Source organism: Lontra canadensis, unplaced genomic scaffold, assembly GCF_010015895.1.
Source record: "Lontra canadensis isolate GAN:19392208 unplaced genomic scaffold, GSC_riverotter_1.0 scaffold46, whole genome shotgun sequence".
Taxonomy (NCBI): domain Eukaryota; kingdom Metazoa; phylum Chordata; class Mammalia; order Carnivora; family Mustelidae; genus Lontra; species Lontra canadensis.
In genome coordinates, this window is record NW_022631040.1 from 2,963,152 (window position 1) to 2,975,502 (window position 12,351).

Sequence of the window (12,351 nt, forward strand, 5' to 3'; positions counted from 1 at the left end):
TGAATCTACAAATTTTTTTCTTACACTTTGTAATGAATTAACAGTGTTTACATTTTTAAATATTATCAGTGTGTTGAGGAGTAGGGAGTAAGGTGCCTGAGAACTTAAAGATACTTAGTGGGCTTCACACTCTTATCAAACTCAGTATGTCTACTGAGTGTAGGAAATATTTCATACTGATTCCTTTTAACAATCTAAAATGAAATGCACAGGTAATATAAACAACCTATGTATGTAACTGTTTTTAAAGGAAATCAGTATCTTAACGTATACAAAAATGAAATTTTAAAAGAAATTTATGATAAACACAAGTATTTCAGTATTACTCTCAGAAACAATTACACCAGAAGACATAATGAAGTAATCCGATGCTAGTACCTATTCATAAAATCACAGTGAATGTAACGATTACTAATGTCCACAGACTGGTGTACTCTAATGATAAGTCATCTACTACAAACATGACTGCCACAGGCAATAGGATTTTTCAAAATGGTGAACTACTTGCCAAGTTAAGAACAAAGTTGGGTACAACCCTCTTTATTGGACACTATGACTATATACCTAGAAAAATTCAGTATATGTTAAAATTTCACAAAATATACTTTGTATTCTAATTAAATTTTAGGTTCATTTAAAATTGTCCCACCCACTATAGACCTCCTTCCCTGGCCTCACTCACTAAATGCCCTTCAATTATTTTGTCAACTAAAAACAACCTCATAAACTTCTAGAACACCTCCTAGAAAATAGCATTTCTCCCACTGAGAACCAAAGCTCTTCAGAAGAATATTCCCTGTGTGCCAAAAAACAAATGAAAGAGTATAGGTAATTTATGCTACACTGAAGCAGCTACAATACTAAGAAACTGAAGAACATACAAGCATAATAAAAACTACTGCTGATCTTAATGCTTATATTTTCCCTTAGGATCATTAATAGTTTCTATGAATTAAAACTGATGAGGGTGTTAAAAATTAGTTCTGAAAGAGAAAATTAAATTTAGCTCTGCTTTCAAGTCAAAAGAAATTCTTAAATAGTATGAGTATCTGCTGTACAAGTTGGTGAAAACTGAAGAAGAAAAATAAGGCAGGCAAACACTGACACTTGTGGTCATTCTGAGATTGCTAATTCGAAATCAGGCTAATTCCTGGTTTGTAGTAAGTTCCAGGAAAAGTAAAACTGGTTCATAAATCATCTACTGACTTCAAAGGAGAACTGTAAACTCTTCATGAACACAGTCATTTTTCTTTAAAAAGAGAAAACTTACTACTATTAAATAGCCAAAAATGCGCTATTTGTCCACGTATTTATAATATGAAAAAGATTTCATCTGATTCTAAGTCAAAAGATATAAACTCTAAGCAAACATTACTCTATGCTAAATTGTTGACTGATCTCAATTAAAACTAAAGCTGGTCTCTAAATAATTATGTCAAATGGCATTTTTCAGAGTACTATGGTGGAAATGACATGTGACCCAAAACATTAAGATTTTTCTCCAGCACTGAAAAAATGGCTTGCATTTAGAGGCCAATTACTCATAATAAAGCACCAACAGGAATGAAGACCAATGTAGGAAAAACCAGATTCATGTCTCCCCTTCTCAAATTTTTCAAGGATATTTGCTCATTCTCAGTAAACCACCTGCCGTAGGTTGAAGTGTTATCCCCCACACCCTTTTCTCCCTCATTCTTTTTACCAAGGGCATTTAGTTGAAGTTATATAGGTAGTAAATTCCCAGAAATGATTTATCTTTATTATTAGTGAGAAAATCTATATCTGATTCATCATGTTATAGTGACTCAGAAACTACTAGCCAAATGAATAAAGTAATAATTACTTCTGTACACAACAGAAACTAAGAGTTAGGTGGCTATGCAAATCCTGTCTTTAAATTCTGCCTCCTTGAGGATTATTGTAGACATGCCCAGGAAAATCCCAAAACCAACCTGGACAGTTCTGGCCAAAATCTAGAGTTAATAGCCTATTTTTCCCATCAGATATGTTCTAAGGTTAAAAAGTAGACCTTTGCAAGTAAAAATTACAAGACATTTATAACTATAAAACTTAACAAAATAGCTGCCAATTTCCTGAGTCTGACAAATCTGTCACATTTACTGAGAAAATTTAACCAGAGAATTCAGATGTTATAAGAAACGAGACTAAAGGAAGAACTTCTACAGGCTTGCCTGTCATAAGATTTTTACAGTTTCTCTTGGCTGGAAATATGCAGATTGTTAGAAAAAGTCACTAACGTAACTTTTATCTGGTGTCTGCTCTGTTTTTCTGTACTTTATGTAAAGTTCTGAGGCAGCTTAATTTAAATTTAAGAAACTGATGGCAAGTGTATCTAAAAGTTTAAAGTAAATTCTGATTAAGTAGACAGGCACCTTTTTATTAGTTTCTAGGAGTCTCTTTTGCTGTATTAACCCTTGCTTCATAGCAAGCACAGTTGAAACAACAGTCCACTGGGAATTCAGGGGCTCAAACCAATACTGGGGGAACCATTAACCAGCAGGTTATGTGATGGGAGTTCTCTTAATAATCAAGATCTACAATAAACCCAGTGGGACCCCAAAAGAGTCAAAACAAAGGAACTAGCAAAAATAATAGTTTTATCCTTCCTAGAGAAAGGGAAGGGAAGGTATCTAAACCATTTCTGTCTCCCTAACATTTAATAAACTGTGCCTACCTATAAATACTGGCACACAGTAAATGATCAATATGTATTTGTTTGACAAGTGAGTAAGGTGAAAATATAAACATCCATTTGTAATTCTATGAATGATTTCTGGGTATGCTGTGCCAGTCCTACAAAAGAATTCCCACAATTTCTCCAGCAGTGTTACCTAGTAAAATGGTTAAGAACTGAGCATAAAGACTTAGATAATCTTGCTTTAATTCCCAGCTGGCTTCTCTTGCCACAAGTTAGCTGACATCTGGGATAATTATTTAAAACTCTATGCATTGGTTCCTCATCTTTAAAATGGGTAGTATAATACACTATCATTATGAGGGAAAAAAGTCATTTAACTAACAGCTTAGTAAGCTTAGCATCCAGTCTGATTTTGGGTACATAAGTCACTGCTGCTAGCTGCATAGTCAAATCTTACGTAAGGAATTACTGATAAATACTGATCTCCTAAAATCCACCTCTACTTTTGTAAAATACATTATTTTTAGTAGGCACTTTAGCATTACTCTGCTACCTACATGTAATATAAAAAAAAAGTAATGAGCATGAAGTATGAGTAGACATAAATAAAAACTGGCTTTCAATTTTCTCTTCACACTTAACCAGGAAAAGACAAAGCTCTTGACCTTGGGTTTCCCAATTATAAAACTCTTAATATTCCTTCTAACATTTCTTGGAAAGTCACATATACTCCTTAAAAAAAAAGAAAAGAAAAGATCATAGGATTCCTCCAACTACAGAAAAATTTTATTAGCTACACTAAAAAACATGAGGGCAAAAAATTTTAAAGTATTAGAGAAAGTGTAAATCTGTATTTGAACTAACAGATTTAACGGGGGAAGACAGGTGGGATAAAGTGTACACATCACTACAAATACATAGCTTAAGTTCTAAAACCATAAATTTTTAGGAGTTAATGTCCCTGAAGTCTCACAGGAAAAACTGATAATTCAGGCTATTAAGGGGGGGGAAAAAAAAGACAATGCCCCAGTATTCTGCAGAAAAAAAGCAAGGTGCCCAGGAGACTAACCATACAAAGAAATATTTCAGCGTATCTAGTGCTTACTAAAAAAATGTGCTTAGAGGCAACTTAGTAAACAATCCTGAAATATTAGGAGAAATACATACAATTAATAAAACCTTATTTTTCACCAAGAAGATCCTGTACAAGTGTGTTATATCCACTATATCATTTTGTTGAATTTTATGTATGTTAATTTAAAAAAAAAGGAAAAATAGAAAATAAATGCTGACACGAAAAGGTGATGAAGAATAAAAAGTTTTGCTGCTTTCAAGAACACTAGAAAGTACTTTAAGAGCAAAAAAGAAGTGAGCTATATCCCATCACACGTCATTAAGTGACCCACTCTAGCTGATTTATAAACTCTAGAAAATTGGGTGTGGGAGTATTTTAGTTATAAATTAAAAAAAAATGATCGGAGTCTTATCTAGAGACTAGTAAAACTGGAGCAATTTGAGAAAATAAACTTCAAAAGAAGGGAGTGCACTGAAGGGGTTAAATTGCACCAAGTTACATATAAAAGCTTATATTGCTTAGGTCCTATAAAATCATGTAAGAAACATGAAAACCAACATCTAACACTGAAACATTTAGAAAGCCTGTGCTTAAGCATAAAGTAAAAAAAAAAAAGGAAAAAATAAAATTATAACCATCTGATAATCATCCCATTTTCATATGATGCACTCATCAGTACACTAACACAGAATGTATGTAATTTATCAGACAGAAGCAACATCTCTAAGCTTCTCCCTACCTTAGGTTTTTAGTCAAAATGAATGCAAACAATCACGTGGGACTCAGCCAAGCAGTGACGTTAAATTCTGCTCTGTCAGAGAGAGCATCTGTCAAGCCCACATTTAAACTGCTGCCTGCCTGTGCAGCAGCTGAGGAACCGTGGATTGCATATTACAGACTAAAATCTCAGTAAAACTGCTCAAAATCCTTCCTGCAGCTGCCAGGCAACAGCGAAAGAGAGTTAAATCCTATTCTATTCCAATACAATCGAAGCACTACATTCTAGCTCTGGCTGCTTTACATTGCAGCTCGGTGTTATTACTAGAAATATGGATACTGAGAAGAGAATACAGCACTGCATTGTCCGGCCAGGAAAACGGCAGATGTAAAAAGCTTCAATGCATCAACTGTCGGCAAGAGTCAACAGTGCTCCGAATAGAGCGGACAACTAGAGCTCTTTTGTTTAAAGAACGAGAAAGAAAATGAAAGAAAGGAAAAATCTCAGACGACTAGGATCCATATGAACAAGGAGGGTAACTCGAAGACAAGCAGACAGATGGACACTTTGGATACTGTGAAAAGCAATCGCAGGAGGCAGACTATTGGGGGATGTGCGCATGTTCGATAGCATCTTTTTTGCTGAAGTGATGGCGTGCCAAAAGTATTTTCAGTGGGCATAATCCTCTCCACATAAATGGCCTGACCAAGGAAGGTATGTCGATATCTTGTGTGTAATATTCATTTAAATGTCTGTTACCTTTTCATAGCTGAGGAGGCACTAATATCTGATAAACAAGTTCCTCCAGTTCACCGTCCTTGAAACTAGATGATTTTAAAATCTGTCATTGTGAAAGCTGTCATTGCTTTATTCAAGTAAATATGTAGTTTGAAGTAATTTTGGATTACGAATGTATAAAAGAGAGAAAAGGAAAAGAATGTATAAAAGAGAGAAAAGGCAAATAGTAGTAACAAGACGTTAAAGGATTCTCTGAGAAATTAAACTTAAAAAGAAAAAAACTTAAAAAGAAAAAAACTGTAGCCCTCTAAAGAAAGCACCGCAAGCCTCTATCAAATTAGGTCAAAATGAATTATCTAGTAAATTAAAGTGATCTCTTAAAAGCAGCTATCAAAAGAGACAATGCAGTAAAATTATATTAAATAGTATCAAAGATGGTCTTAATATTAAGAGCTTTTTTCAAAGTCCTTTTAAAAACACGTTATTAATATATAACAGCTTTTACTAACAAAAATCTTCCCTCCGAGATTCATCTCCCCAAATAAAGATAACAATCTAAGAGAGTATCAACAAATACTATTATAGAGCTATAAGAATACTAAAAGGAAAGCATTTGCATAGGATCACATAAGGCAGTGTGAGTTTTATGCACAGCACACCACCACAGTAGATTTGCATGTTATTACAGTGTCCATGAATGCAACTTTAAACAAAGAAATATCAATAGTTGGTAAAAATTCCACTTGAAAAAGTGACCTTTCATTTTAAGCAACTGACAGATTCTAAATAATCAAATGTCAGATTATTCTTGATGATAATTTTTAAAGTGAAATTCAAAAGAATATGAAAATGATATAAAAATATTCATGAACAGCAATAAAAGGACAAAAATTAAATCTAAACGTAGCTACTGTGCCTCAAGGCTATATTAACATGTACTAACGAACTACCATCAATGGTATGTGTGTGCTGGGCAGAAATAAATTTAATAAACTAAACAACAATCACAGAATAGCAACTCATGGCTCAGGAACTGAAATTCAAAAATTTTGTACAGATCTATCACAGATCCTGATATTGTTCAACCTCACAACACAACTCAATAAGCTATTATTTAATAATCACAAAAGGCAAACATTGTAAAAGACATATAAGCATTACATTCTAAAATTAAAATTATACAAGTTTATCAGGCCCTATTACTATCACATCTCACTGCCATACCATGAATTTTTATTCCACTATAGAATGAAATCAGATGGTATTAAGTAAAAAAATATAGTTCTGAAAAATCTCAAGTCTCTCTTAGAGCCTTTTCTCTCAATGTTAACAGCATCAATTAAACATTTTTATAAGCTAGATATCTCAAAAGCGCAGAATTTTTTTATTTAAGCACCAATAAAATCTATGACTGTGCCAACACAAAATAACAACACTTTTAAAAGCCAAATGATAAAAAACTGTGTGTGTGTGAGAGAGAGAGACAGAGAGAGAATGAGTATGTGAGAGGTAACTGAACATTTCACAATCTCTCCACGAACTTCAATTCATAAGATGTAAATACACATTAATAACTTGAAAAAAATCATCACAAAAACCCTAAGCTAAATCAAACATAATTCTATGCTGAAAATGCAGAAGTGCAAATTATTTAGACTGCCACAATATTTTAACTTTCTTTTCATGTTCCCACTTTTTAAGAATTAAAACACAACAGGCAGTAACTGGATAATAATTTTAACATTTAATAAGAGGAAGAATAGTTACTTTAATTTTACTTTCTCTTTAACAGAAAAATGACTACCTGAGAAACTTTTAATAAAGAAATGTTTAAAGCTAGACACATGCACTTCATTTATCAATGGGAGATTACCAACTGAGTATATATGAATTTAAAGTCTAGTGAGCTTAATATTTACAAACATACAAATATAATAAATTTAAATTAAGATGCATCTCCATCACCTATTGCTACAAAATCATATAGGACCGTAAACTATATATTTATGCTAGATCACCATATATAATAATACGCTATTTTCTATAACATACAAATACTTTAGAGATATCATTTGAGGTATACTTCTTTCAAAAAATATTATAATTTATTATTATGGTATTTGCCTTCATTCATTTCTTCAGTCACTTATTCAAAAGTCTGACCTTATATTTACTGCTTCTTAAACCATCGAATTTACACTTTTAAAAGACATAAATGATGGGACTTCAACCAGATACCAAGCATATAGCAACAAAAGAAGTGACACATTAACTTAGTTTTGGAATGTTTAAAATAGATTACCAAATAAATTTTAAAAAACAACTTTTCCTTTAGATTTATATACATAACCCTTATATCTAGTGGCTTCTTTATGGAGTGGAAGAAGAATCATTACTACTTATCAAATATTTCATGTGAAAATAAAAGCTTAGAAAGAGTTTTCTGGTCTAAATAGAATGGCCAACTATTTGCAAGTACAGGAAGGAAAAAAAAAAATCTGAATATCTAAATCAGAACACTCACTTATTTTCAGGTTAGTTCACAGCAGAACTATGTTTGGTTGGTACAGTAAAGATCCTTGGTCTTTATTATAGTAACGTGAAATTAAAATTCATGTAAATTAACTCTAATAAATAACAAACTAGGTTCTACGTTTTTAAAACACCAAACTTAAAAGAGTTTGTATCATACTCAATGACTGAACAATATTTTACATTTGAGAACCATAACTTCTAAAAGTACTACATAATTTCAGATACTAGAAATTATCAAAAGCTGGCGCCCTTTACTATTATACTTTTGGAAATTTGCTCCAATTCCCACCTACTTGCTCCTCCTAGTGGCTGCTGCTAGAATAGTACTTTCATTCATACATGTCTAAACCTTTCAATCAATATTTTCCAAATACTTCATATGATACACGTGAATTTTCCTGTAATTATTCAATTATATGAGGACTTCCATGTAAATGCCACTTCCCCAAGATAATTAAATTTCATGTCAAGGTTAAGCAAATTTGGCATTAAGCTTGAATCTCTTAATACCATAGGCCACACAAACAGATATACAGGCACAGAATTTTAAATAAACGTTACTACATTAAATTTAACTGACTAGTTTTCTTTTGTGTAAGAAATAATTTTCATCAAAAAAATTGAAAAAATTAAAATTAGTTATCAGCCCCCTTCTCAACAAGTTTTTTTTCTCTTTAAACAGAAATCAAGTACAGCTCCTTTCACCCACCTCTACCCTCATATCTTGATCCAGAAAAACTAAGAACCAAAAAACATGAACAAATTTGTGCTATGTACTGAAAAATCTTGTTCAAAGATAACACCACCAGTTTTTAATATGTAGCATCACGAACCTCCTATACTGACATCTCATATTCTTTTTAAAAATCTAGGGTTCTAAGTATCATGCTACCAGAAGTCCTAAAAATGTACAAATTCTCTGCACACAAATGTAGAACACAGCAAAATTCAAGAATCTTTTAAAAGGCATTTTGTAAAATTTAAGATTTTAAACAGCTGGCTATGACAGTACCTAGTGCCTATATTTTGTAAGAAATCTGAAAGGACTGTTCAAAGTAGTTCTTTGTTTAATTCTAACATGGAGACTCAACTGAGATATGTGATAGTGTTCTGCCAAGGCCAAAGATAATTAAAGGATAATTGCTGTATTTTAAAAATCAATCTTAAGTCTAAGAAAGGACTATGATTTAAATACCTCATCTTTGAAGTGGAAGGTTAAAATCAGAAAGAGTATTTGAAAATGTTCATCATTTACTACTGTCTTAAAATCCTCTACTGAAGTTACTGGACCCTGAAAATTAATTTTGACAGGTGCATCTTCTCACTGACTTTCTCAACACAGTAGGGGCCAGTGGAAACATGCCAAGCAGTGTACTGTGACTAACGGAACTCTGCCATAATCAACCTTGCACCGTCTGTCCCACAACTGATACACGACCATTTTACAAAAAAGGCCACTGACTGTGCACCATACCACCAATGGTATGTCAAATCAATTTTAATTAATGCCAATAAATTTTCCATCTGCTCTCAGGCCTTCTTACATGGCCTCTCTCAGGAATCTAGTAACATTCTTCTCTTCTACTAGCATACAATTTTTTTTTTTTTCCGACATACAACTTCTAAATCTTTAACTCAGGTCAAAAGTACAAATGACAGAGCTACTCAGACAATGAAATAACTGAAGAAAATTAATCCATCACTTCTCTCTTTGAAGTGCTCGTCCTGTCCTCAGTGATGTTATGTTACCAAGGGTAAGCAAATTATAAACTTCATTCCTGGGTTATCGTATTTTCACAACTTACAAAATTCCTATTTGCCCTAATATTATTAACATCTGAAGTCTCTTTTTAGGCAGTTCTGTAAATATTTAGCATTTTGTAAATTTTTATGTTTCATCTTTACAGAATGACTGCATGGGAGACAACGTGGCTGAATTTAAAAATGATTACCAAAGAATAGTACTGATTCAGGAGAAGGAAACATTTTCCGCCACCGGTAGTATCTCATATCCCATTACTGGATATTTACAACATGCTTCAGTGGAGGAGAAGACACTGCTGCTTTGCAAAGATGAGCTGGAATGCCAAGAGGTCTCTGTTCCGTACCCATCTTATTGGTGTACTTTCTCTAGTGTTCCTTTTTGCTATGTTTTTATTTTTCAATCATCATGACTGGCTGCCAGGCAGAGCTGGATTTAAAGAAAACCCTGTGACATATACTTTCCGAGGATTTCGTTCTACAAAAAGTGAGACAAACCACAGTTCTCTCCGGAACATTTGGAAAGAAACAGTCCCTCACACTCTGAGGCCTCAAACAGCAACTAACTCCAATAACACAGACCTGTCGCCACAAGGAGTTACAGGGCTGGAGAATACACTTAGTGCCAATGGAAGTATTTACAATGAAAAAGGTATCGGACATCCAAATTCTTACCATTTCAAATATATTATCAATGAACCTGAAAAATGCCAGGAGAAAAGCCCTTTTTTAATACTGCTAATAGCTGCAGAACCTGGACAAATAGAAGCTAGAAGAGCTATTCGGCAAACGTGGGGCAATGAAAGTCTAGCACCTGGTATCCAAATCACACGAATTTTTTTGTTGGGCGTAAGTATTAAGTTAAATGGCTACCTTCAACGTGCAATACTGGAAGAAAGCAGACAATATCATGATATAATTCAACAGGAATATTTAGATACATACTACAATTTGACAATTAAAACACTTATGGGCATGAATTGGGTTGCAACCTACTGTCCACATATTCCATACGTTATGAAAACTGACAGTGACATGTTTGTCAACACTGAATATTTAATACATAAGTTATTGAAGCCAGACCTGCCTCCCAGACATAACTATTTTACTGGTTACCTAATGAGAGGATATGCACCCAATCGGAACAAAGATAGCAAGTGGTACATGCCACCAGACCTCTACCCAAGTGAACGCTACCCTGTCTTTTGTTCTGGGACTGGTTATGTTTTTTCTGGAGATCTGGCAGAGAAGATATTTAAAGTTTCTTTAAGTATCCGTCGTTTGCACTTAGAAGATGTTTATGTAGGGATCTGTCTTGCCAAGTTGAGAATTGATCCTGTGCCCCCTCCCAATGAGTTTGTGTTCAATCACTGGCGAGTTTCTTATTCAAGCTGTAAATACAGCCACCTAATTACCTCTCATCAGTTCCAGCCTAGTGAACTGATAAAATACTGGAACCACTTACAACAAAATAAGCACAACGCTTGTGCCAACGCAGCAAAAGAAAAGGCAGGCAGGTATCGCCACCGTAAATTACACTAGAGAAGACATTTTTTTTTTCAAATGTGCAATCTGTAAAATATTGCTAAAAGCATGTATAGTTAAAACTGATTACATCCATAGGACAAGTTTTAGTTAAAACTCATCACATAAAGGAATTCAAAAATTATTTTTTTAATTTCTGAAGGTAATACAAAAATACAACATTATATAACAGAAAGGTATCCCAAAAGAATCTATTTAAAAAAACTGTATAAAGGGATTCTGTGTATTAACATGCAATAACAAGCATGCATACATCAATGGTTCGAGGCTTATGTTAAGGGCCAATAAGATGTATTTGCATATATTTTTCACACAAATTTTAATTTAAGAAATGGAGACAGTCAAAAGACCCTTCATTTTAGAATTAGTTTTTCATTTTAACATATAATTAAATGTAAATAAAACATTACTGTCAATCTTAAGGAAACTTCGTAATTGTGCAAAGGACAAATTTTCTGACCTGACTATTCTAGGGTTCTAAAACTATATTCTACGCAATAAGATTTAGTTGCATTATTCCATAAAACACACTTATGAAATTCAGATGTTTCGTCAATGCAATTCTCATCTAAGTATTTACCTTTTAAAAACAACTGACACATTCATTTTCTTTTATTAGTACATATATCGGGGGAAATTATTTTGACATGATGTGATAAAATGTGAAAAATCAATGTGTCTCAGGCTCAAGTTTTTATAAGAAAAAAAAAAAAAAAAGGTAAATGTTTCAAAATAGTTTGTTTCCTGGTTGGTGTTAAGGGCCAAGCTAGCATTTCAATGAGTTATTGTATTAGATCAGTTACTGCACTCTTAAGGAGTACTACCACTTAACTTCAAGCATATCTGTAAAAATGTATCATGTTCCTCTAACGGAAGCAAAAGTAATTACAGGCAAAAAGAGAATGTACTGTTGAAAAAAGATACAGGATAGAGTGCAGCAGCAGTTTCGTTCGATACATTTTTAAGATGCATATCTGCCAAACTGCAACATATGGGAAGTTTATTTCCTGACAGCAGGTGTACACATGCCAACACTTAATCATTTTATGGCACTTACTTCTTTCTCAGAGTGCCAAGTTTACAAACCTGCAGTTTTTAATTCGGTAGATGACAATGATTCTTCGTCACCAATTTCAAACCTTTTTTGGGGAGGGATGGGGGAAAACTACAAATGTTTGATGAACACTTGATGCTAGGATGACAATGTATACAATGCACTTTTACCAAGTTTTTAATAAAAAAAAAAGGTAAACGAAGAAATCTTTACTGAGTGTTACAGTACAAATAATTTTGTTTGGCTCCATTACAAATTTTAAAACC

At 33.3% G+C, this 12,351-nt stretch overlaps 2 protein-coding genes across 3 annotated transcripts in view; one reads left to right on the forward strand and one right to left on the reverse strand.

Moving 5' to 3' along the window:
* CDC73 (cell division cycle 73) overlaps nucleotides 1-12,351 on the reverse strand; it is a 112,485-nt gene that overhangs the window by 40,918 nt on the left and 59,216 nt on the right. The gene's annotated exons all lie outside the window — the stretch shown is intronic.
* Nucleotides 4,543-12,277, forward strand: B3GALT2 (beta-1,3-galactosyltransferase 2). Its single transcript, XM_032872892.1, has 2 exons — nucleotides 4,543-5,166; nucleotides 9,633-12,277. Exon 2 carries the CDS (start codon nucleotides 9,760-9,762, stop codon nucleotides 11,026-11,028), a length of 1,269 nt encoding a protein of 422 aa, XP_032728783.1. The 5' UTR covers nucleotides 4,543-5,166; nucleotides 9,633-9,759; the 3' UTR covers nucleotides 11,029-12,277.

Excerpts from the sequence above, each read along its gene's own strand:
- B3GALT2 (XM_032872892.1), top strand. The coding sequence starts at position 9,760 with ATGCTTCAGTGGAGGAGAAGACACTGCTGCTTTGCAAAGATGAGCTGG.